Consider the following 26,639-nt stretch of genomic DNA (forward strand, 5'->3'; position numbering starts at 1 on the left):
AGACAAGTGGGAAAGTGTTTAATTATTCCAGAAGTTAAACTGATAAAAATAATGGGCCCATGGCATGTATGCAAGTGGAATCCCCAGTGTCTCAGATGTAGGACTGGGAAAGCAAACATGGAATTAACAGCCACCCCTGAAGGTTTTGTCTTACCTGGTTCATCCAGTGTTGCACTGGAGCTCTGGGCTGGCAAGGATGGGGTCTAGTTCTCCAGAGGTTCATAAAGATGAGGCTTTCCTTTTTCTTCTCACTATCACTGTGTCATTAGCTACACAGTTATTCAGCAAGACAAGTAGAGTTTCTCATGGAACAGCCTTTTTTCATGGCAACAGGGTTCTTTCTGTACCTGGTCTGAGCAGTGCAATGGAGCAAGTTTGATTTTCTTTGCTGGAAAACCAGTACATGATATTTTGTGAAGCATCTTTGTAAATCTCTATTTTTTTGGATAACTTTTGAATTTAGCCTTTCTCTTTTTTGAGTGCTTAACTTCTGTGGCTTTTTTGGTGTTTCTGTAATTTGGAAGGGACAGAGGATTTGGATACAGGTTATCACTTAAGAGAAATGAAGCGGATACAGAGTGGGTAACTTCTCCTGCATGGTGCACCACACCACTTAGTTTGTTTCAGAATTCAGTGATCATTCCACAATACAGCACTGAACCCAGAAAATCAGAGTAGGTAGTAGAAACATCAGCCTTTTCCTTCTGTTTAGGCTGTCTTCTAGAAGGCACCTGGGTATTCTGAGCTATGTCGTTTCTCTCCCTTTTCACTCCAGTGCCTGCAGACCTTGATGCTCAAACCAAGCTGCTTCAGAGCTCAGACAGGTATTAGGGATAGTGCAAGCAGGTTGTTAGCCACTGCAGGAATTTTAACTAGTTACACTGGGAATGGAAAAATCCTACTGCAAGCAGAACTGGGGGCCGTTTTCTAATTGTCTCACCTGGTGGTGTCAAAATAAGTCTTAAAATGTCACCGCTGCATCTCCCACTGCCAGGGACATTTCTTCTGCTTGGGAGCTGTGGGAGGTTACTGCAGGAGCTCCCTGAAGGATGCTGCTCTTGTACCTCTTCTTGTGTTTTCTCAGAAGAGGACTTCAGACTAAGGGATCTAGAGGCAGGTCAGTGTGAATTAAAGAGGAAAATACATCAGCAGGTTCACTAGCAGAGTTTGGTCTATAAAAGGACAGATCTTTAGAAATGAGAGAAACTAATTAAGGAGTTCAGGTGCTCATTAGAGCGCAGGAGGAGCTGTTGGATTAGTTTCTTTTATGTTTAAGGTAGGGGAACTGTCTGAAGTTTGCATCCTGAATGAGAGAGATCTTATATGAGAGGTTATATACCTGAGTGAGTGAATAACTTGAGGAAGAGCTTTAGGAAGTTCAGGGAATGGCTGAAATGTCTGACAGGCAAACAAATGTACTGTGGAGCTATGAGGAAGCTTGTGGCACATCAGGTTGCTGGATATCACAACAGATATTGTCTGACCAAGAAAAAAATAGAGGAGATGACCTTGAAAATTCATGGTTTAGCTTGGAGCCTCATCTAGGAGAAACACAGAGACACAAATTTCCTGCAGGTAAAGGAAAATCACAACTCAAATGACATCCCTCAACAATCCATTAGGACCAGTCTGAAAGCCTTCTATGATGGCAAGGCCGGATGGGTTGACGAGGGGAGAACAGTGGATGGTGTCTATCTCAGTTTCATCAAGGCTTTTGATACTGCAACATCCTCATAGGTATGCTCAGGCAATGTGGGTTAGGTAAATGGACTGTGAGATGGATCAAGAACTGGCTGAATGGCAGAGAGTTGTGAATAGAATCCAGCTGGGGGTCTGTAGTGAGTGGCATTCCCCAGGGATCAATACTTATTCAACTTATTTATCAATGCCCTGGATGAAGGGATAGGCTGAGCAGGTTTGGTGATGATACAGAACTGGAGGGAGTAACTGATATAGTTGAAGGCTGAGCTGCCATTTGGCAGGACCTTAATAGGCTGGAGAACTGGGTGGAGAGAAACTGAACGAGGTTCAGTAAGGGCAGTGTAGGGTCCTGCACCTGGGGAGGGATAATCCCTAGTACCAGAACAGCTGGGGGGCTGAATAACTGTAGAGCATCTCTGCTGAAAAGGCCCTGGGATCTTGGTGCGTGACAAGCTGTCCGTGAGCTGGCAGTGTGTCCTCTCAGCCAGGAGGGTCAGTTGGATCCTGGGGGGCATTGGGAAGACTGTGACCGGGTCAAGGGAGGTCACCCTGCCCTTCCACTTGTCCCTGGTGAGAAGCACCTGGAATGCTGTGTCTGGTTCTGCCCAAGAAGGACAAGGGCTACTGGAGAGGGTCCAGCAGAAGCTACAAAGGTGATGAGTGGCCTGCAGCATTTCTCTTTTGAGGAGAGACTGTAGGAGCTGGACCTGGATAGTCTGGAGAAGACTGAGAATGGATCATTAATGCCTACAAATATCTCAAAGGAAGACGCCAAGAGGATGGTGCCAGACTGTTCAGTGCTGCCCAGTGACAGAGCAAGTAGCAATGGCCAGAAAATAAAATATAAGAAGCTCCACCTCAACATGAGGAAGAACTTCTTTTCATTGAGGGTGGCAGACAACTGGAACTGGCTGCCCAGGGAGGGTGTGGAGTCTGCCTCTCTCTGGAGACAGTCCAAATCCCCCTGGATGAGTTCCTGTGTCACCTGCTGTGGGTGATCCTGCCATGACAGGGGCATTGAACTAAATGATCTCCAGAGGTCACTTCCAACAATAACTATTCTGTGATTCTGTGAACAGATGGGAAGAATTGACACCTGTGCTATGCAAGTGACAGAAGGCTTCTTATTGTTCTCCAAGCTCAGAGTGGTCCCAACAGTTGATGAGCAGGACCAGACATTTCGGAGAGAAAGGCAGTGATCTGAGCTCTTTGGGACAGGCAGGAGAGCACATATAGGTGAAACTTGTAAGGAAAAAAATTTAAAAAAACAATGGGGAGAAAATGCAGTAAAGGACATCGTCCTGTTCTGCTATAAAAGGGGGAGGATTCTTCTGATAGATTTCTTGGACTAAAATAAAGTACAAATGCAACAGTATATCTGAGAACTGTTTATTGATAAAAAAGGTTAAGTGTTCCTACTAAGGGGGATAGGAAAAGGAGCAGGGAGAGGAAAAGAGAGAAGGAGAAAGAAACAGAAGACAGGGACAGCATTACCACAAGAACCCAGGTGGTCTGTCGGCATCAGCTTAGCAGGCAGAGCGTGTGTGCTCTGAACCGCGTTGCGTCTCCGCAGCTCCTCTGCTGGGCCAGGCACGATATCTAAACAGTAGCAGACTGCGTGTTCCTTCCGTCGGGGCGAGCGGGCTGCCGTGGCCACGGGCACGGCCCTGGAGCAGCCGCGGGTGTTGGGGGTCGGGGCGCGGCGGCTGTGGGCGATGGTGCGGCCGGGCGCGGGCGGCGGCGCCAGGCCGGGCACCGGGCATTAGCACAACCGGGCTGGCGCTGCAGGGCAGGTCCGTGCGGCGACGCCAGGCCGGGCACCGGGCATTAGCACAACCGGGCTGGCTCTGCAGGGCAGGTCCGTGCGGCGGCACCAGGCCGGGCACCGGGCACAAGCACAGCCGGGCTGGCGCTGCAGGGCAGGTCCGTGCGGCGGCAGCGCCCCAAACACAGCGGCAAGCATAGGGGGCTGCGGGCGCGTCTGGTCAGGCTGGCGGCGGCAGTGCCTGGGAAGCATGAGGGCCAGCGGGCTGCAGCAGCGCCTGCTTCACTGGGGAGGCAGCAGAACACCAGGTCGTCGCGATGGCGAGCTGGTTTTTCGGGAACGGTGAAGCAGGGAAGCAGGACCGCAGGGAGGAAAAGGCCAGAAGGAGGGAGAAGGGCTGAGCAGACCCTACAGGCAAACCCCCCTCCCTCCAAGGTACCCAAAGCAAATGGGGGCTGAATAACTGGAGAGCATCTCCAGTTGTGTCTGGGGGAGGGCCTGTTGTGCTGCATTTAGCTGCTTTCGTGTGCTAACGTTCCTCCCACAGTCTCATTTCCTGGGCATTCGTCGCAGGCACCCGGGCATTTGCCTCACGGGCAAAATGGCGGAGGGTGTGTGTGGGTGTGAGTGTGTGTGTGCGCGTGTGTGGGTCTGTGGGTCTGTGTGTGGGTGTGTATGTCTGCGTGTTGCACATGTGTCTGTGTGTCTGTGTGTGAGTGTGTGTGCGCATGTGTGTCTGTGGGTGTGTATGTGTGTATGTGTGCGTGTGGGTGTGCGTGTGTGTGTGGGTCTGTGTGTGGGTGTGCGTGTGTGTATGCCTGTGTATGTCTGTGTGTGTGCACGCGTGTGTGTGTCTGTGTGTGGGTGTGTGTGTCTGTGTGTGTGCGTGTATGTGCATGTGTGTGTCTGTGTGGTTGTGGGTGTGTGTGTGGGTGTGTGTGTGTCTGTGTGTGCATGTGTCTGTGTGTGTGGTTGTCGGGGTGTGTGTGGGTGTGTCGTTGTGGGTGTGTCTGTGTGCATGTGTGTGTCTCTGTGTGTCAGTGCGTGTCTGTGTGTGTGTGTGTGTGTGATTCACAGTCCTACCCACAGTGGGGGCTTTGTCTGCCTTGACTGGCTGCCAGGCGAAGCCTTCCTGGGGTCAGGGTTGCTAGCACATGTACAGCCCCTATAAGAACACAATATATGTTGCAGCATAAATAAAAATCAGATTGGTCCCTCTCAGGTGTTAACTAAATTGCTTCTGCTTGACCTGGGTTCTTTATTTCATGAGATAAAAATGGGGTTTTTTTCCTGCCTTGGTCTAGATCTAGAGCAAAGCATTTGAATTTCATGTAAGGAAGTTGTTAAACTAGGAGAAACAGTGATACTAAAAAGGATGCATTTCTTTGGGAGACAACCACAGATTGTGTTGAAGGCAGGACTCACAACTTGTAGCAAGGTCACTAGTGGGATTCTTGGTACTTACTTAATATTAATTAATATTGTTACTTACTTCATATTAACATTATGATGTTATGGACACAAAAATACCAAGGCATGTTTAGCAAATCTTGATGATGAGCACAATCAAAATCTTTTGTCCACACAGAGGAGGATCTGCAAGAGAGAGAAGAATGAACTGTGTTCAGTTTTGAGCTCTTTATGACAAAAAAGTCACTGAAGAGCTGAAGTGTCCAGAGAAGGAGCACAAGGAGTGGCTGAGGGAGCTGGGGCAGCTCAGCCTAGAGAAAAGGAGGCTCAGAAGGGACCTTCTCACTCTCTATAGCTCCCTTAAAGGAGGTCCAAGCCAGGTGTGAGTTGGTTTTTTCTCCTATGTAAAAAGGTAACAGGATAAGATGAAACAGCCTCAAGTTGTGCCAGGAGAGGTTTAGATTGGATATTAGGAAAAATTTCTTCACTGTGAAGGTTATTAAGCACTGGCATGGGCTGCCCAAGGCAGGGCTGATGGAGTCATCATCCCTGGGGAGGTTTAAAAGATATGTGGATGTGGTACTTGAGGACATGGGTTAGTGGTGAACATGGTGGTGGTGCTAGTTGATGGGTGATCGTGATGATCCTAGAGGGCTTCTCCAGCCTAAATGATTCTATGATTCTATATTCCATGAATTCAGTTCTCCAGTTCCATGGTGGGAGAACTGAGTACTGGGAACGGACTGGTGTGGCAGTATGAAGTGACGGGTGGGCGTTGGGTGCAGTAATGAGAACTAAGGGTAAAGACCTCATCCAGAATTTCTCTTGCAGTCTGGTTCAAAAAAGGTGAATTCATACTGGAACTTGACAGATATGCAGTGGGAAGGCTAGGGGAGTGTAGAAGCTGTTTTATAAGAGGACTTGCCTAATTTAGATAAGGGGAATGAAGACTGAGAGGGAATATGATCATGCTCTTATAATGAAATCAAAGAGGAAGGGTAGGGTAAACACCTCAGAGAGTTTAAAAGGCTTTTAAAACTAAAAGATAGTATTGGCACATGAACAAACAGACATACACTGGCCATGAATAAATTTCAGCTGAAAATTAGAAAAATCAGTGGGGGAATGAGGCTGTGGAAGATCTTACCAACCAGGGAAAAGGGAGCAAAAATGTTTTAGGACAGATATTAATAATTTTATAATTTAATTGATAGGACTCTGTAGTGCTTATTGACATCAGGGAGCTGGGCTGGTGCCCTGAAAAGTTTCTGCTCAGGAGCACAGTGCTGGTGGAAAGGAGGTCACTGGTTCTTGCCAAGTGCCTCTCCCTTGTAGGAGCCTTAGAGGTATTTTGCTGGCATCCTAGAGCTTTTCCAAACTACCGCGGTTGCATCTCACGTAAGAGATGTTTCACATGGCCTTGTCACAGAAATAATAATTCAGTAAATAGCTAGCTGCTTATTTAAATAATCAGAGTATTTTCTTCTGGCCATCAGTTTTTTGATGGCAAGCAGAAAAATTGCGGAGACAAGCAAATCGAGACTGACAGTTTAAAAAAGTATTCACTAAAAATATTACATGAAATGTTGCTTTGAACACTCTCTTTAAGTCTACTTTTGTTTTTTTTTAAAAAGTAGTTTTTGGCTCATCAGCCACTTCCAAGAGCTGGACTTGGTGGAAGAACCCACCAGGTTTGTTTTCAAGGTGACATATCTGTTACACGTCGGCCACGTTTGGGTGTTCCTGTAACTGCCCCCTGCCCCCCTATAACCCATTTCAGTTAAATTGTGTAAGCAGTGGGTAGGGATCTAGTGCAGTATTGTGGTACTGTTGCTGTTTTTCTGATCTCTGTCCAGATCCAGGAGGTTGTAGGAAGTTGTCACAGTTTTGTGACTGTTTCTTTGTTACAGGTAGCTTTGGATTGCTGTGAAGGCAGCTCTCAGAGGGAAGCCATGGACAATCCGATCAGGAAGGTGGATGAAGAGAAAACCCTGAAAGTGGAAACTTCTGGAGGCTGTGAAAGCATCCTTCCCTGGACTCCAGCTTCTGCCAGACAACTTGGTGGCAAGAGCAAACATCTCTGATGGTGATGGTGTGACCAAACTAAACTTCCATTGGTGACTTTACTCTATGGTAGTACTGCCTTTGAAAACAAATACCTAAAACTTCCCCTAAGCTGGAGATGTCTTGATGTTAAATACAGTGTCTTACTTGGAATTCCGTGTGATTGGGGAAGATGGGAGGGGGGGGAGAGGAATTTATTTGGGTTTATTTGGGCTGTGCTTCTTTACTTGATCCAGGTAGCATTTCTGCTTATGTTGGTCACTGACTCATGGTCTCCTGTGTGGAGCAGAGTGTGCTGATGGGAATCCTACACTTAGTGTCCCCATTACACATCATCCTGTTGCGTGGCCAGGCCACTCCTCTTACTCATTTTGGTGGGATTTTATTGTTTGATGCCTGCCTGTGATGGTTCAGGGATTCAGGAGCCCCCATCTTTTGCCTGGTGGGACAACCTTCCAAGTTTAGGCACACTCTGAACAATTCAAATCGAGAGACTCTGAAGTCATATAAAATTTAAAACTAAATTAACATGCAGTGAAATGTAAATGAAGAATTAATAGAAAGCAAAACTGCACGCATAATGCTGATAATTTCCTCTGTAGCAAACATTCCCAACAGGCGCTTGGCTTTGTCATTCGTTAAGCACGATTGCTTTCTCAAAACACCAGATTCCCAGCATGGTTAATTATCTCATGGTAATACCCATTCCAAGGAGGGGCATTACTTAATTACACAGAACTGAATTTCCTCAAATTGCAGCTTGAACAAACAGAAGCACAGATATTTCTTATGATGAAAATGAAGAGGGAGGGGATGATTTGAGTCTGCTGGCAACTGATGAATTAACTGGTGGTACCTTTGGTGTCCCATGCTGTACAGCTAATAGGGAGCAGGAGGTCCTACACTGTGGCACATGGCATGTGCTGGTTCTCAAGATCACCCTGGCATGGTGGCAGAGCAGTGAGTGCATTCATAACAACTCAATTTTATGTCATAAAATCAGAAACATTCTGATGGGAGCAGAAGGAAAATATTGCATCTGTGAATTTCCCTTTGCTTTCCTGGGGACCAGATTGATGTCTCCAAGAAGTCTTTTTTCAGGGAGCTGTTCACAGTAGCTCAGAATCTTCCACTGCATATCCCCCCAGCCTGCTGTTGCTTCCTTCCTATCCCAGAGAGTTTTCTCTTCTTACACAGCACTGTGTATTTTCTGGGTCCCAGAGACTTTACCTTTTTTTCCCAAGCTGTGCTTCCTGCTTTTCTCCCAGGTAGTGCTGTGGGAATGATGGATTGTTCTTGTTGATACTGAACCAGAATGATTAAAAGACACAAGCACAAAAATCATGCATGGATGTCTGGGATGACGTGCAGGTTTTGTGTTTGATTTCTTCCACGGAAGTATAACTGTGCCTCTTCTTCAACATAGTAACTGCAATGGGGGTGAAAAAATAGTTTTCAGATTAATATATTTGCCAATTTCCAGTTTTATTTATCAAGTGACAAGTACAATCCTAGATTACTTTTGAGACACAGTAGATTTTGCCCAAGTCTCTTCATTATCCTGAATAAACACTGCTCCTCTTCCTGACTTAGTCTATCATGTCCTTATGCTGGGGTGTCTTTAAAGGGTTGGGGTTTTACTCTGGAGTCATCATTTTTCTGATTCATCAAGGCAAATTCAGCAGATCCAGCTTAGAATTAGACAGGAGAAAGGAATGAGGTTAAAGTTACTTTTTTTTTGATGTAAGAAGGAGAAGAAGGTGCTACAGCTGCTCTGCAATTGCAAGTCTGGTTTGTGTGCCTTTAACATTTTCACCAAGGGCAACTCAGTCCATTGAGTTCTTGATTACCTTGGACCACCTGAGTGTAAAATTTTGATGTGTTTGATAGTCAAACAAGGGCATGAGAGGGACATGAACCAGGGCATTTCCAAGCTCCTTCTTGGTGGAGTGGATCAAACACTGACTTACAGACCACTTACAATGAAGCTCTAGTTAAGAGTCAGTAATGGGGTCTTTGTGATTCCAGGGTATCAGAAGAGGCTTGAAAACATCTTGAGGTGTTGACAGCGTTGCCTTCACACACAAGGCCCCGTGTTCATCTGCTGAGCACTGAGATTTTCTTCCTCTGGGCTCAGACTGGGACTGATACTCAGGAGACATTTGGGTGCCAAAGATGCATTTCTTTGCACCCAAATTTCTGTTTGCACATGAGTGTAGAAGATAGTCTGTATTGTCTCTGCATTGGAGAAGTTCTGATTTGTCATGTTCATCCTCTGCTGGAATGTGACTCTGAGTGTGCCGAGCATAAGGCCTTGAGCATTAGTGACCTGGGGAGGACTGAGTGCCTGAGCCTTTCCTGTCTCCCCTGCCTTTGGAGCCCTTTGGGAAGATGCTGCAAGCTGAGCTGTTTGTTTTTCCATTCATTGAATTCAGGCAAATGGGGCCCAGAGGATTATAGGGCCAAACCGTTGTGACAATTCCAAGAGAACTTTGTGGAGCTCCTGACAGACACCCAGGTGCTGCTGCAGGACATCTCTGCTGCATGGAGCCTGGCTCCTGCAGAGAGAGATATGAACAGGCTCCTACACCTGTGCAAGCAGATACAGAGTTTTCATCCCCATCTGGGGGGAAATACTGGAATTCCTAAGGACTTGATTTACTACCTGCCATTCTGGGTTTCAGACAGTCTTCCAGCAGGACTTGGTTTAAAGATTCCTTAGTATTCTGTAGTGGGATTGAGGCAGGCTAATGTATATGAAGCTGAAGATTAGCAACTAAGAGTGGCTGATTTGAGCTCTGAGGAGAGATGTTTGTTCACAGCAAGCTGAGGGAATGGCTGATGTGTTTAGGTTCTAAGTGGTCCCCGCTTCAGCTGCACTGTGAGCCAAGTCTGCAGCAGGTAGGACCAAGGACAGGCTGGGTCTGGGTGAGCCTCAGTCATGCCCTTGTTCCTTTCAAGTCAGAATATTCTATACTTCTAGGGGATTCTGTGTCTGAGTGTGATGCAGGAGGCAGGTGGAAGGGGTCCCTGTTAGTGCCTCCCTAAGGGTCTCTCCAAGGTGATGGAGCAGGTTGTGAGTAGGAGGCAGTGGTTTCACCTGCCTTGTGTTGGCAGTGCTGGAGCGGCAGTCCTTGTCTGTCTCTGCTGTTTGGCAACTGCTGATGACTGTGCAGGAATCTGCATCCCCAAAACTGTTCATCAAGGATATCTAGAAACAACCCAGCTCAGAATTTTTCTTCCTCACAAGTGTCCTCCTACTCTTTCCCTGAGTTTCTCCTGCTGCTGGCAGCAGCTGCTTTCTAACTCCTCATCCCTCCCTGGCCAGTAACCTCTTTTCTTCCAGTGGCTCTCAACACCTATGTCCCTGGTGAAACAGTTATAGCTGGAAAAGCACTTTGGAAAACACAGCTGCTTTGCTTGTGGCTCTGTGCATGCAGGTTTTATAATGAGCAAACCTTTGAGAGCTGGCCACCATTCTGTGGTAACAGTCAGCTGGAGGCACATCAGTCTGAGAGCCCAGGGCTCATCAGAGGTCTCTGTGCAGCCACCATCCTGTCCTCCCCAGAGCCTTGGCTTTCAGTTTTCCTGCTTTAAAACCTAAACCGTGCTTGTACCTCTAAATTGTTGTCAAACTCTTACACAAGTGTGAGGACTAGTCAGCTTTGTGGGGCCTGACTTTGTGTGCTGGCCTTGTGGGCACAGAGCTGGGGTTCACCTGCAGCCAGGTGCCTCCATCTGATCTCCCCCATCCCCTCTGTGTTCTGACTGGCAAAACCAGCGCCTCTGATCCCTGGTGCATCCAACCAATTTTCATGGGGCTGTCCTGAGATGAGGCAAATTGTGCCTAGGAATGCCTGTTCCTTGCAGAAGCTGGAATCTCTGTAACTAGGGAGAGAAGAAATCCTGACTCTTGGGAGAACCATGCCTTGCCTTTTGAAGTTGTCACTGTCTCTTTCAGCAGCATACCTTAGAAAACCCGATCTTCTTGCCCAAAGTTGGACAAGCAGTGAGAGGGGAGGTCTGCAAGGACCTCATGCTGGATGTCAGTGCTGCAATTAGTACAACCAAAGCTTGAATGTGGTAGTTGGGTGTTTTCTGTGCCATGAAGAAGTCACTTCTGTTAACAGCTCAGCTTCAGGTTCTTCTTGGGTTTGTGTTCTTAATACCTTTGTTTTTTATTTTCATCTTCAGTGGCTATCAGTGAGAACACAGCCTTGAGATCATCCTGTGGCATGGCAAGCTGATCTCCAAGCCATCCAGCAAAGAGAAGACCTGAAGGGCTTGGCTTTGGGGTAGGCTGGGCTCAGGGAAGCAGTGAAAGAGGTATGATGGGATGTTCTCATAGCAGGCATGATTTGACGCTCAAAGGGTGGGCAGGTCCCAATGTGCCCTGAGATCAAGGGTCTTTGCTTAAGTTGGGAAGCCGTCCAAAGTTGGAAGTGCCCGTTTGCTGAAGTGAGAGTGTGCCAGATATTTTATTGGGTGTTTTATTAAAATGAAGGCCTACAGGAAGGCTGGAGAGGGACTTTTTGTAGGGGCAAGCAGTGACAAGACCAGGCCAAATGGCCTTAAGCTGACAGAAGGCAGATTCAGATTAGATGTGTGGAGGAAAGGTCATGACAGAGCACACTGGTCTAGTGCAAAGATGACCATAACAATGCAGTTTGTAGTCCCAGACTATTTTCTGAGTTAATTTTCTTAGAATGTTTTAATTTAGTCTTGCTCTGTATGCACTTTACAGATAAATACCTCCCTGTGAGGGTCTGACAGCAGTAGGACAATGTTACCTGCTATACTAGTTTGGCAAAATTGTGGACAATACACATGCAGATAGCAATTTGTTAACTCCAGAACAAATGCAGAGCAATAACCACATGTGAGTCCTGCCCTGTGCTGTTTGAGGCTTTCCAACTGAGTTAAATTGTAACTTTGCATCCATCATTTGAAAGAAAATGCTTAACTGAATTTGATGCTTTAATGACAAGGATACCAGAGGGTCATGAAGGTAATTGCAGGTGTGAATTCTCCTGGAAAGGATGCAAATGTGACTTGCTTATTCTGTTTGCTTACATATATTTTCATCTGTTTCCCAGCATATTGAGATTATTTGGACTGCAGAGTTTTCTGGGATGTGCTGAGTGTGGTTTTTAGCCAAGTACAGGCCCAATCCATTCCTATTTTCTTACGGTGCCAGAGCTGCTTAGCTGACAAGCAGTGTGGAAATACCATCAGATTGCTGGGGAGTTACAGGAAAAGCAGTTTGCTGTTAATATGTCGGGGTTTTGTAGGGATAGAAGGTTTGATTACTTCATATGCAAATTTGGGTCAAGGCTGTTGGTCTTTATGAATGAACACAAGCCTCATGGCTTTGACACTTGCCATCATTTCATATGTGGCAGGGGCAGGCAAAGCCTGTCCCCCATGTGCAGGGGGCAGGTCAGCCTCTGAACCCTGGGCTTGTTGGCCTGCCTATGGTCTTGAGCAGTGAGGAAATGCTGCTGGGGTGGAAGGTGGGAGTGGGTGACTGGGAGCAGGGCACAGGTAGAAGAAACCAAGGATCTCGATTATACAAGCAGCATGGTGCACAGTCCTCAGGCAGGTGCAAAGGAGAGCTGCTTCATTGCAAAAATCAGGCCTTTTTAAGCAGTTAGGACATTATCAGTTACGTTCCATTGAAGTATAACAAATATAATTCAACCAACCACCATAAACCACAATGTGAGCACATAATGGTTATATGCTTGTTTTTCTACCTCCAATTCAGCTGAGTCACTTTCCCACAGCCCCCTTCTGCATAGCCAAAGTAGCAGGCCTGAGCCATGATTCTACAAGGGTAACAAAGCCCTTATTTTATAAGGTTTTACCTATATTCAACACATGATGACTGATGTAGTAGGGCCTGGAGGATGACAGCACATGCTCCACTCCCATTCCTTGCCTCAGTGGTCTCCTGAGAGAGGTCCTATGCTGCAAATCCAATATTCACTCCCAGTTTGTGGGATCTCAGCCTCTCAGGGCTGAGGTGCAGGGTGACCAAGACCACCTCTGGGGGGCTCGGGAGTCCTGGAATGTTGCCAGAAATGTCTGGTGGCTGGACTTTGATCCCACACGAGAGACGACATCAGTATGAGGATAGGAGGATTTCACTGGGGTGAACGGTGAAGGGATAAGTTAATTGGAGTGTGAGATAAAGGGTTTAAGATTTCTGTACAGGGGGGTCTAGAGAAGTAAGATGGAGGAATTGGGGCGTGCCCTTCTCCTTCTTCTTCTTCTTCTTCTTGGCCTCCATCTTCTGTGGTGATGTTGGCAGTTTGAGATTGGTTCTTACTGAATGTACACTTGTCAATAAGGGTGAAAGGTATTGGAGAAAAATGATAAATATTGTATACGTAACTCCGAGTATAAAGATAAGTGGCCGCCCCAGGGGCTCTCAGTGTGTGCCCATGGCTGACTGCTGAGCAGAACTCTGTCAGGCCCAGAGAAAATCTTTTAGATAAGCATTTAATAAACACCGAGACCGAGAAAAGATCTGAAGTCCCTTCTCGTCCTTTGGAGCGCGGGCTGCCCAAGGCCATCTCGGGCCTTCCCGGACCATCTAAACAGCCGAAAATCCGACACCAGTTCAGATCTACATTATCTCTTATAGCTGTAGCAAGAGCTGCCACCAATCCAGCTGGCATTTTCACCTGGTCATGGCTTTGATTTCTAGAGAAAGGGTGATTCTTTCTTATCTGCCATTGATTCTGTCACCTTCGGATGCTGCAGGCACTTGTCCCACTCCCCCTGACTCTTGTGTCCGTGGGGTGGGCCAGGGCTGATGCCCTGATGACTCTGGAGCAGATGAGCCAACAATTCATGTGTCTGTGAATGTGCAGCCTGAGTGAACTCCTGGACACCTCGGCGTGTGTAGCAGAGGGGCCTGGGGAGTCAGTGTGGCTGCTCTGGCAGCTGCTGCCTCTCTGGCAGCAATATCAAAGAGAGCAGACTGCTGCCACTGAGTGGCTTTTCAGGGCTTCAAGCCAAGGTTGAGATGAAATCAAGCAAGAAGCATCATCAAAAACAAAAGCCATGGAAAATGTTATTTGCTTGGCAAAAACATCTATTCTAGGTGAAGTGTCCAGAGGAGGATTGTCAGATACCAGCTTCTTGCTGGCATCCTACAGATCTTTGCACTGAATTTCCATATCTTAATTTTGAGGCCAGGCCAGTCTACTCAGCTCTGACATCACTGCTTACCAGGCCCACATATTGCAAGTGACTTTATGGACCTTGTAGCTTTTGGCATGAGATATGGGTGATAACTGCAGGCCTCATGTCAGGGAGGTGTGAGTTTCCTATTATAAAACTGAGGAGACCTTACATTTCTGGGGATGTATGTGCTGCATGGGAGATCCATTCTGTTTGCACATCCACAGGAAAACAACAGGTTTTGCCTCTCTACTGCAAAAAACCTCAAAAAATTCTAGTAATTAAGTTAGGTGAACCAAAGCACTTGGAAGGCACAGAGCATCCCTGTGGAAGAAACTGCATCCATCTCCAACCATGCTCAGCACTGCAAGTATTGCTTTCTTTGGTGGAGGTACAACATGGAATCTCTTGGCTTCTCCTTTGAACCCTGCTGTAGTCAGAGCACTGTCATTCTTGGCAGCTGGTGCATGCAAGGGCAGGGTTTGGCTCTTTCAGCCAGCTCCATAACTTCCTCCCCAGCCTTCTGCTTTCCAGGGCTCTCTACAGTCATTTAGGACATCATATTTGTCAAGATTGGTCTTACTCTCAAATATCAGAAATGTGTCAAGAGCTCTATAAAAAAGGCTTTTGCTCTACATGGTTTTGTTTAAATAAAAAGACATTTGCCATCTCACTGGTAGATTGAAAAATCATTCTTCACTTAGGTCAGAAAAACTGACAGGATTGGTTGAAGGGATGTGGAAAGAAATCTTAGAGGTCACGAGTCAAAGTGACTTTGATAGAACAGGACAGACTGGAAACCAGTTTTCCAGTCTGCTGTTCTCCCTTGATGTGTTTGCAGATTATGGATCACCACTTGGTGTCTTAAGATTTCCAGGGCCATTGATATATGTCGTCTGGTCTTTATTTGGTTGGAAATCTGGGGCAGTGGTGCTGTGCGAGGGGACACTGTGCTGAGCTATTCCCACAGTGAGGAAGGCAAAGATGAAGTTTTTCAAGTCAGGGATGAGTTTTCCTGTACAGTGGCAAAAGGAGAAGTCTGTGCCAGTTTCCACGGCGACACAGTTCTGGGTTCTCATTAGAGTAAAGAAGACGAATGTTTCCGTTTGTATTTTGATTTCTCCCATACATAGATTTCCTGTGGGTCTTTTCAGTAGATTGAGATCCTGGGTGAATTTTCCAGCTTGTGCTTTTTGAGGTGATGGTGTTAGAGGGACTCGGGAAGGCATTTGTGCTTTCTAAGAAATTAACATAATGAGTGGTTTAAAAACCTCAGGGCCCTGAGCAGAGGACTCAAAAGGGTCATAGCAAGATTATCTGTTCCTTTTCAAAGGGTCTGTGTTTGTGAAGTGTTTCTGAGATTTCTTGTAATTAAGGGCTGGATATCCACTCTTAGTGGCAGATTTTGGTAGTATCCTAGTATACCTGAGGTTCAGGTCTGCAAACATGGCTGTAACTTCAAGTTTCTGAGCAGGAGACAAATGCTTGGAAGCAAGAGTTTGAGAAACAAGCTTTTAGGAGAATCTGGCCCTGGTTCTTGGCATCTCATGCAGACCCTTGCATGTGTGGTGGAGAAATTCAAGGATCAGTCTTTATGTTTCTAACCATGCATGGCCAGAACCACTTCTGGGCAGAGCTGTGTGTCACCATTGTGATGGGACAGCATGTCTGATGTGTGTCTGCTGCATCTGAGCAGGGAAAACTATGTAGGAGCATTCGGGAGATGGGAGACTGAGGGGCAGATACTCAGTCCTACTGGTCAGCACCAAAACAGTAATTGCATAGGTCTCTTGATTGAGGGAAGAGGGCAGAAACCTGGGAGGTGGAAGGTGAACAGTGAATCCCAATTTGTAGTTCTGGACAAAGATAAGTACAAGGCAGGAGGTGCCGGTGCCAAAGAAGCAAAGGAATCCCAAGACAAAGCTTCTTCCAAGGAGAGTTTTGTCTGCAAAGCCTGTTGCAAAGCCTGTGATAAGGTCTTTCACTTCTACTGCCACCTGAACGTGCACATGAAATGCTGTCAGGTCGTGAGAGAAAAGCAGATCTAGCATAAAGAGTGTGGCCAGGTCAAGTCGACAAAGAATGAGCTGGAGAAGCATCAGCTGGAGGTCTACAGGATGGTGGGGATGGCCAAGAAGAAAAAGAAGAAGAGGCTCCCCATGGCATGTGACATCTGGAAGAGAGTTTGCTCATGCCTCAGGTAGGGTTGCTGGGAGCATGGGTGTTTAGATGGAAGTTTGGACAATGTAGTAAAGTAATAGTCTGAAATGTTGTCCTCTTCTTCCCTTCAGCTCTTAGTGAGAGAAGCGTGTGAGAAACATGTGCTCCATATGTGAGAAACACAGCTCAGCTTATTTTTCCTGCCCCACTGAGCACAACCACTTTCTGATTAGTTCTTCCCTAATTGGTTTTCCACATAGCTCATCAAGGAAAAGTAGGGCTACTGGCAAATTTGAAAGTCTCCAAAAATAACCGAGCTGTTCTAGTTCCTGGCTGCTTTAGCAGGATGCGTGTGAGGAACCAAATCTCTTTGCCCTTCCTGGGGCAGCTCACAATGTTGTGGCAGACCTCCACATTGCTGCAAGGGAATAAGAATTCACACCAAAAGGAGATCTGCAGTGAATGAGACAAGGATCAGGGATTCAGCTGTATTCAGCTCATCAGGGACAATGGAGAAACAGAGTGAGGTGTCAGTGCTTGTCCAGTGGGACGACAAGCCGGTCTTGTACCTGCTGAGCACAACTCCCCTGTTCTGTTGTTTTCTACATGGCTTCTGACTGTCATTCTGTCCCTGCAACAGAATCATAGAATGTCAGAGGAGTTGGGTTGGAAAGGACCTTAAAGCTCATCTTTTTCCACTCCCTGCCATGGGCAGGGACACCGTCCACTAGCCCAGGTTGCTCCAAGCCCCATCCAGCCTGGTCTTGGACACTTCCAGGGGTGGGGCAGTCACAGGTTCTCTGGGCACCCTGTGCCAGGGCCTCACCACCATCCCAGGGAAGAATTCCTTCCCAGTATCCCATCTAAACCTGCTTTCTTTCGGTTTAAAGCCAACAGCTTTGGATGGTAACCATGATTTGATCCTTGTTGTTGCAGCAGTTGTCAGGACTATGTTATCACAACAGGACCCACCCCTCTGATGTCTTTGCAGCTCAGAATCACTGCTCCTCCAAGTTCTCCTCCCTGCGGTGCAGCTGCTGTGACAAAACCTTCACCAGCACTGCTGCTCACCAAAAGCACATCAAGGCAGAGCACACAGGTAAGAACCCATTGTAAGTGATATAGTGACTGCTTGGAGAGAGAGAATCACAGAATCATTTAGGTTGAAAAAGCTCTCCAGGATCTAGTCCAACCATTAACCCAACACTGCCATGTTCACTAGCAAACCCTGTCCCCAAGTGCCACATCCACACATTTTTGAATGCTTCCAGGGATGGTGACTCCACCATTGCCCTGGGCAGTTTGTTCCAATGCCAGACCATGCTTTTCATGAAGAAATTTTCCCTGACCACAGAATATACTGAGTTGGAAGGGACCCACAAGGATCATTGGGTCCAGTTTCCTAGCCCTGCTCAGCACCATCTCCAAGAGTGTCTAAGGGTATTTTCCAAATGCTTCTTGATCACTGCCAGGTTTGGTGCTGGAACCACTTCTTTGGGGAGCCTGTTCCAGTGCCCGACTACTTTCTGGGTGAAAAGACTATTTCCTGATATCCAACCTAAATCTCCCCTGACACAGCTTCAGGCCATTCCCTCAAGTTCTGTCACTGGTCACCACAGAGAAGAGATCAGTATCTGCCCCTACTCTTCCATTCGTGAGGAAGTGGTAGATGTGATGAGGTCTGACCTCAGTCTTCTCCAGGCTGAACAAAGTGCCCTCAGCAGCTCCTTACACAGCTTCTGCTCAAGGCCCTCCACCATTGCCATGGCCCTCCTTTGGACACACTCTAATAGTTATCTTTCTTACTTTGTGGTGCCCAAATCTGCTCCAGCACTCGAGGTGAGGCTGCCCCAGTGCAGGGCACAGCAGCACAGTCCCCTCCCTTGCCGGGCTGGCCATGCTCTCCCTGATGTCCCCCAGGACACGGGTGGCCCTCCTGGCTGCCAGGGCACTGCTGACTCAGATCCACTGACCAGGACCCCAGGTCCCTTCCTGCAGCTGCTCTGCAGCCTCTTGTTGCCTGCTCCACCCACAGGAGCAGGGCTGCCCCATCCCCAGTAAAGAATCTGGCTGGCACTTTCTCTTGTTGAACTTCACACGGTTGGTGATGGCCCAGTCCTCTGTTTTGCTGAGGTCTCTCTGCAGGGCCTCCCTGCCTCTGAGGGAGGCAACAGCTCTTCCCGGTTTCGTATCCTCTGTGAACTTGCCTCATATTCCTTCCAGTCCTGTGTCCAAGTAATTTATGAAAATGTGGAAGAGCACAGAGTCTGATTCTCCCCTGGTGCTATTTGTGACCATTTCCTCTTGTCCCATCACTTGTTATGTGGGAGAAGAGACTGATGCAGTTATAACTCTAATAGCACAAGGCTGCACATCCTGTTTTCCTGAAAGTCACAGTAGATTCTTGTGAACTGTAGTAGTCTCTTCTGGCTCTTGCATCTTGCTCAGCATCTCATCTCAGCATCTTGCAGCTCGCTTGCTCTGGCTGCTCCTCTGAGGATGCTCCTCATGCCTGTGTGCAGGTGTGGTGGTTATGAAATACTAGAGAGCTGTGGTCTAGAAGGTCTCTTGTAAAAGACCCTGAGACCGTGTTTTTGTATTCTTGGCTTTGTTTGCAGATGTGAAGTTCCATGAGTGTGAGTCATGCATGGAGCTGTTACCCATGCTGGCTCTCCTGCAGGTGTCACAGACATCTTTTCATTAAAATCCTTTCTTGGGATTTTTCCTGCTGCAGCTGAGAAGTTTCAAGTGTAAACAATGGTTATCTGCTGCTGTGGAATGCAACAGGTGGATCCGTGATTGGTCTCGGGTGGATGTTTGGATTTACTGACCACCCACGGCAGAGCTGCTCTTGCTCTCTGCCGGGACACAGACCTTTGTTATCATTCTTTTCTATTCTTAGCTTAGCCAGCTTCTGAAGAAGCCTTTTCTTTTCTATTTCTTTTTAGTATAGTTATAATAATATATATAGATAATAAAATAATAAATCAAGCCTTCTGATCATGGAATCAACATTCTCGCCTATCTCTTCACCTGCAAACCCTTGTGACCACGGTCACATTCAGGTTCAGTGAAGTGCAGGCACTCAGGTGTGTCACCTTTGCTACTGCTCAGGTTACCTGTTGAGCAGTGATGGTTCCTCTTGGTGATGTCTGAAATGTAAACGGGAGGGTGAAGAGGGACATGGTAAGGAAAAAATGTGAAGAAACAGAAAGTAAGGATGAAATGGAAAAACACTGGGTGAGGCTGGGACATGTTAAGCTTTTGGACCTACTGGAATCATGGAAAGTTATGGATTTGATTGTTACAGTAGAGAAGAGAGCTAAGTGTAGGTGAGGATACAACAGCATGAGGAGATGATGGATGGAACCCCAAGCTCTGGGTTTGTCTACACAGCTAGTGGGAGACTGAAGAAAAAGTGAGTGTAGCACTAGAAAGATGAGAGACAAACCTGGGCTTGGGGACACCATGTCAAGGACCCTTTGAATCATAGAATTGTAGAATGGTTTGGGTGTGAAGGGACTTCAAAAATCATCCAGTTCCATGCTTTGGCAAGTTTTCAAGCTGTAAGGACAGAGGGAACTGGCAGACCAGGCTACGACAAATGGTGGGTCCCCACAGCAGAGCATGGGATAGCAGGAGAGAATATAAATCAGGAAACATTGGAGGAGACAGCCAACAGCAGCCTAGAGAGTGAGGAAGAAGACCTAGAAAAAGCTCTCTCTGAAAGTGGAGAACCGCTGAGTTGGGTAATGATTTTGGAATAGCTGGATCAGGAGAGGCAAGCTAGGCCAGCAAGGAACAGTGCTGGATGGTATGAGGGAACAGGATGAAGGGATTCCTGTGAGCAGGGTCAGCTACAGTTGCAGGTAAACCAGCTGGGCTTCTTAATGCAGGGGCTGCAGGGAGCCAAAATGAACCCAAGCAGCCGCAAACTGACGGCCAGTGGTGCAGCCAGGAGGAGGGACACTGAAACCCAGTTCCTCCTGGGTTTCAGCCATGTGTGCCCTGGCCATTGCAGCTCCCTGTGCTCTCAGGCTGGCCCTGGTTGTCCCAGGCCAGACTCGGACAGTGCTTCTCCCACAGCTTCCCAACCATTGTGCTGCTTGTGCTGCTCCGTGGCCTTCTGCTCCCTGGGGCCCTGCAGAGCCACGTCACCAGCCAGCACTTGACACAGAAGATAGCACCTTCGTGGGTGAACTCTTCCCCTCCCAGGGCAAGCTGGAGGGCACCTCAGCACTGAGCATCCCAAGGTGACCTCCTCCCAAGCCACCACTGCCCAGATTGTGCATATAAGAATTGTTCTGTGTCACATTGTTCACCTATCCTTCTCTCCTACACTTTTATTCTTCCCAAATCCACTCTGTGGGCCCTGTTGCCCCTTCTGCTCCATGATTTCCCATTCTTGGAGGGGTCTGTGATGCAAACCCCAGCCCACAGTACTCTGGGATTTCTGTGCTGGCATGAAGCAGGTTTGCTGGAGGGAAAGCTGCTCAGTCATGACTTTAAGGAGCTGAGGAGGAGGATTGGCAGTGTGTGTGGAAGTGCATGGTTACTCAGAGGTTATTAACACCTTGATGATGCCCTGTGACACTGCAGCTGTTTTATTGGAGGCCCAGTGCTAGGTTTGAACCCATCCTCATCCTCTTCAATATCTCATCCATCACTCAAGAAGAGTTCCTTGGATGAGGGAGTCCAGTGTGCAAGATTCCGTGGGATGGCATTCCTCCAGTGGATAATCACAGAATGTTTACTGTCTACGACTGCTTGTGGAGCTAAATTATAGCAATTTGTGGAGAGAAATATTTAAATTACTCTCCTGTCTTCTTTTGCATCATTGGTGTGTGTAGTTTGATGTTCCCTATTAGTCTCATGCCTGTTGTAATTACAGAGGCTGTAGTGTGAGGCTGGGAAAGGTGTGAGCAGCAAAGGGGTCCAGGGGAAAGTGGTGCTGTACATGTCTGACTCTTGGGTCATCTTCCTTCCACACAGGTGACTCAGACATCAGAGCAAGGAGCAGCAGAGCACATAAACTCTTTCGATGATGCCAAACTTGTGACGTTGCCCAAATCCCAAGTGAGACAAACTGGCTCTGAGGTGGTGACTGTGGAGAATTTGTTTGATAACAGTCACTCTGATGTGTGAAGAAATCAAGTGAGGGACACGGGAGGTTGCCTGTGCCTGGCACCTGGTATCCACTAGGCTTGTTCAGGAGCTCAGTGTGCTGCTTCACTTGGGAGATTTGGGGCTTCTTTGGGAAAACAGTCCCAGGCATGCAGCAAGCACAGCATAACCACGGACAGGGGAGGTTCATGGACATTTACTGCCTGAGAAGTGTCCCTGCAGTCAGCCGCTGGTAGAACACTCGTCTCCTCCAACACATGAGAAATAAGGCAGCAGAGGAAAAGATGGGAATCAGGTGCAATGCTCCACTGCTGTGAACAGAGAGCAGAGGACTGGTACAGGACAAAGCTGGGGCTTATGGATAAGGGAAACCAGAAAAAACTGTCCTGAGAATTTAGGTTGGAGATTTTTATGGCTGAATCAGTGATGAGCTCACAGGTATCTTCTGCAAGGTGTAAGGGCTGCTTTGTTCCTTCTTTCACCTGTATTGCTGTGCAGCTGGAGAACTTCTCCAGAGAAAACAGAGCTGAAGAGCTGACCTTTGAGCCTCTCTTCTCCAGTAGAGACTTCCTGGGAGTTGGGCTAAATTACTTCAGCACTATTTGGACAGCACCTTGTGCCACACAGGTCTAATCCCATCCATGTTTTTGCTGTGGTCTATTAGGAAGGAGGCTCCCAGGCATGTCTTGGCATATCCATCCTTTCTGTGAGCAAACAGCCCTAAGATCTGTCTCTAATTCACCAGGGACATTCTGAAAAAAGGGAAGGAGCTGTGCCTGTGTGCCAGTGTCCCTTGTGGCATGGCACTAATGGAGGTGTTGGAGTGTGGGATAGCTGTTGTGACTGCACATGGACCTTCCCCTGGCACATGGGGCACTGCCTTGTAGAATGCACTCAGTACCTGCTGTAAAGTTTGCTTCTCTGGTGCTGGCATAATGCAACAGCTTCATTGTGCACACCAGTTCCTTTGAGACTAAATTTCATAAAGCTTTTTTATCTGCAGCTTCCTAAAATATAATCTGATAATTAATGGCTTGCTGAATCCATTATGAAGGGCAATTAGATGCAGGGTTCCTGTGGCTCCGAGGGGACTGGTAGCATTTATCTTCCTTTTCCTCATGCCAAAAGGTTGAGCCTGCCACTGCGATATTTACACACAGAGGGGTGATCCTGCTGGATCCTGGAGCCTGGGAGCACACTGTGAGCATTGCCTGTTGTATCCTGCTGCCCAGAGCCACAGCAGCACCAGAGGGGGACACATTGGAGCTTTCCAGAAGCATCTTGCACCGGCTGCTCAGGGCCACCAGGCAGAGATGGTGGCACAGGAGCGTGCCAGTGTGGCTGTGCCAGTGTGAGAGTTTGTTCCTGTTAAAACTTGAAGGAAGAGGAGAGCAGCAGAGCTCTCAGGAGAGGGGCTGGGGGAGCTCATGGCATTTTGTGTGTGTGGCAGCAAGCTTATAAGTAACCCTGCTGAAGTGTTGCACGTCTTGAAGGGCTGCCATGTATGGTCCCCCCAAGCCTTGTGGGGATGGTGACATGGAGGAAGCAATGAGGTTAAGTTGCCACTAAATCCATGAATGACCAGGAGATGGTGCTCAAGGCCTTGAGGATTAGTGCTAGTGCCCAGGTGCGCCTTTGTGGAAGCTCCTCTGAGCCTTCCCAGGCCTTCCCCAGCTCCTGGGCTGCCACCTGTGCAGAAATCTTGAGCTACTGCCAGGCTGAAGGAAAACTCCAAGCCCTAGACAGGTCACCTCGAAACCCTGAATATATCACTGCTTAAAGAGCCTGAAACTGGGGCTTGGCCACCACTGGAGAGAGTGAAATGCACCTGTTACTGAGGTGAAGAGGTGAAAAACCTGGGATGCCCCTTGGCCAGGAGGAGAGGGGCCAGAGGGTGAACTACTGGAGCGCATCTCTTGCCTGCCTGGGCACTGTGCAGAGCACTTTGGATGAGCAACGGGGATAATGACAGAACAAGCAACTTGTGTCTTGGTGGTTTCACAACAGATGTGTTGGGAGGAAAGCAGTGGATTTTGTCCCACAGGCTGGTGAAGTTGGAAGCTGTTCCCCATTTTCTGAGTTTGTGGGGGCTGGGAGCTGTGGAAAGCGTGCACAAGCTGTGGGAGTGCTCTGGCGTGGGAAATGGGTTAAACAGTGCTTTACAGGTGTCCTGGCCTCTATGTGTGAGCAGGGAGCACTGCAGTGAATATCTGCAGGGAGCACTACAGTGAATCTGATCTCTCTTTGTTCCTGGAAAACAGTGGAGGGAGGAAAAAGGTTCAGCAGGGCTTGAGGAGAAGTTGCTTTATTTCTAGTCCTGTCCTAGGGCAGAGGCAGCTCAGACAGGGCAGAGCATGAGCATGGGGCCTGTTGGCTGTGCCCTTTGGGCCTTGTTGCTGGAGTGTTACCACAGCCAAAAGAGGACAATGTAGGTGTTACATCAGGAGGGGTTCAGGCTCACCTGTCCTGTTTGGGGCCATCTCTCCTGCCTTCCTGCCCAGCAGGATCCTGTGTGGATGTATCCTCAGCAGAGTCCTGGCAGCAGCACACACCCAAGAGCTTTGCAGCTTTACAAAGTCCATTGAGCATCTCCCATATTATTATGAGGAGATAATAACTCACATCCCCCCACTCCAGTTCCTTCTTGATGGATGAGATATGCACAGCAGAGCAAATTGCAGTGTTAGCAACACCTATGTTTTACCTGGGAGGGAGATGAATTTCCCAGGACATGTCCTGGTCTGGTGTGTACCACACTGGAGATACTGATTGCTGGTGATTTCTTGTTACACTATGATTTTTTTTTTCCTCTGTAAAAATAAAATATGGAGAAGGAGAGATGTGGCTGTGGAGTTTCATGTGAAGCAATTCTCTGGAAGGAAAAATCCTTCATTTTTGAAAACATGATTTTTTTCAAGTCTTGTCCTGGGTGCTGGGTGACCTGTTGAGTTTTGGGGGGGTCCTGTGCCCCTCTTGACCTTGGTGCCATCCTCCAAGGAAGCAGAGAATCTGTTTTAAGGTCAGGCTAGATCATGAGACCATCCTGCCCTTCACTGTGTCCTGTTGCAGCTGCCAGATGCATTTGAGGAAATGGCAGAATGCCTGTGACAAACTGGGAAGTGACATCCCATGGAGGATGTGAGATCAGGTAATGGTGGAGTGACAGGACAAAGGGGAATGACTTTAAGCTGAAAGAAGGTAGATTTAGAATGGAAATTAGGAAGGACTTGTTCCCTGTGAGGGTGGGCAGGCCCTGGCACAGGGTGCCCAGAGCAGCTGTGGCTGCCCCTGGATCCCTGGCAGTGCCCAAGGCCAGGCTGGACAGGGCTGGAGCAGCCTGGGACAGTGGGAGGTGTCCCTGCCATGGCAGGGGGTGGGACTGGATGAGCTTTAAGGTCCTTTCCAACCCAAACCATCCTATGATTCTATGATTTATGCATCTCTGTCCTGGTTTAACCCCAGCCAGCAGCCAAACCCCTTGCAGCCACTCGCTCACTCCCCCACCAGTGGTATCGGAGACAGAATTTGAAGGGCGAAAGCTGGAGAACTTATGGGTTGAGATAAAGACAGCTCAACAGGGAAACCAAAAGCTACACACACAAGCAAAGAAAAACAGAATTAATTCCCTGCTTCCCGTGGGCAGGCAGGTATTCAACACCTTCAGGAGAGCAAGGCCCCATCCCATGGAACAGCAACTTGGGAAGACAAGCGCCGTAACTCCAAATCTCCCCTCCTTCCTCCTTCTTCCTTCCAGCTTTATATACTGAGCATGATGTCATGTGGTCTGAAATACCCCTTTGGTCAGTTTGAGTCACCTGTCCTGGCTGTGCCTCCTCCCAGCCTCCCCTGCATCCCCAACTTCTTCCCCAGCATGGCCTTAGGAAAAGCAGAAAAGGCCCTGGCCCTGTGTAAACCCCACTCAGCAATAACAAAAGCACCTCTATATTATCAACCTTGTGTTCAGCACAAATTCAAAACACAGCCCCACATCAGCCACTATGAGTTAACTCCACCCCAGCCAAAACCAGCACAATTTCCTTGCATTTAGGTTGCAGGACTAAGCCTGTGACCATTAGTAAATGTCTGTTTTCTACACAATTCCCATTTGTGACCCGGTGTCTGTCCTGTTGCTGTGGGATCCTTTGGAAGAAGGCAGAGTGCCCTGGGTACACTAGTGGCCCTGAGCAACCCTCACTTGACATTTCCCATGTAAAGTGTCATTTCATAGGCCCCCGGTGCTATTTTAACACAGTATATGCAAATTTGGTGCTCTAGGCTTTGTTTTGGGGTCAAGGTTTTATTATTTTGAAATCCAACCTGTCTTGTAATCAGGTGCAAAGATGTGTTGCTTGCTCAGAAGTGAGGGATGGCAGTGGTGGGAGCACAGAGGCAGTTTGGATGTTTCTTGAAGCCTCTTGTGAGGAAGAGCAGGAGAAGAATGGATGCCAGTGGTCTGAAAACCCTCCTTGTGATTTGGACAAGCCCCGGCAGCCCCAGCTGATGCTGATGTCTTGGCAAATTCTATTATTGATCTGGCAGACTGCCAGCATGTCCCCAGTTAATTTGAGCACTGGAAAAGGGAAGTGATGTCTCCAGTGGCCTCCATCCAGCTCAGCAAACCTGAGTGCCCTTTCACAACACAGACATGAGCTGCTTCAGCAGCCAGAGGCGCTTTCCCAAATTCTGGTGGTTTGCTGCAGACAGTGAGATCTGAAGCATGTCCCCAGGAGATGGGCTCGGTACCTTCTGTCCTGGGGAGGAGCAGGCTGGCTGGTGGGTGTTCCGCTGCCTCTCCAGTTTATGTGCCTGAACCTCCAGTAGTGTCAGCTGCATGGGGCCCCCTTCAGTAAGTCACCACAAGTGCTGATTTCCTGTGTTAACACAATAATTCCTTTTATTGGGAGCAGAAGCTCTTGCTCTTCTTTCCCTGCACTGTTTATGATCACTCAAGGTAGGAAATCTACCCAGGCTTCTAATCATATTAAGCCAATTTGATAAAGTGTAGTTCTTAGTCCATGTAATAGCAGACCCATGGATGCTGTAAGTCATGGCACAGAGCTCTCATCTACAATGGGAGACACCCATGGACTGGGCCACAGCACTGGTTTCTGTGACCTGCAAGGAAACAGAAAGCCCTTGCTGAGACAGAGGCTGAAGGAGCAGGAAGGAGCAGTAGGATCTGAATTGCCCAGCACATGGGCACAGTTGAGCGCCTCTGTGCCTG

General features: G+C 47.9%; 1 protein-coding gene across 1 annotated transcript in view; it reads left to right on the plus strand.

Annotated features, from left to right (window-relative positions):
* Positions 1–21,449, plus strand: part of ZBTB40 (zinc finger and BTB domain containing 40) — a 33,202-nt gene extending 11,753 nt beyond the window's left edge. The window contains 15 exon segments of the mRNA XM_054294438.1: positions 6,787–6,875; positions 6,877–6,968; positions 9,376–9,549; positions 10,025–10,189; positions 15,917–16,304; positions 16,306–16,331; positions 17,283–17,390; positions 18,910–18,973; positions 19,358–19,380; positions 20,378–20,416; positions 20,419–20,466; positions 20,469–20,516; positions 20,519–20,577; positions 21,284–21,414; positions 21,416–21,449. Of these exon segments, the coding sequence (XP_054150413.1) occupies positions 6,787–6,875; positions 6,877–6,968; positions 9,376–9,549; positions 10,025–10,189; positions 15,917–16,304; positions 16,306–16,331; positions 17,283–17,390; positions 18,910–18,973; positions 19,358–19,380; positions 20,378–20,416; positions 20,419–20,466; positions 20,469–20,516; positions 20,519–20,577; positions 21,284–21,414; positions 21,416–21,449 (1,488 nt within the window).
* The last annotated feature ends 5,190 nt before the right edge of the window (positions 21,450–26,639 follow it).

This window comes from Melozone crissalis, unplaced genomic scaffold, assembly GCF_028551555.1.
Source record: "Melozone crissalis strain CALT ecotype California unplaced genomic scaffold, PUWL_Pcris_2 ptg000251l_1, whole genome shotgun sequence".
Taxonomy (NCBI): Eukaryota; Metazoa; Chordata; class Aves; order Passeriformes; family Passerellidae; genus Melozone; species Melozone crissalis.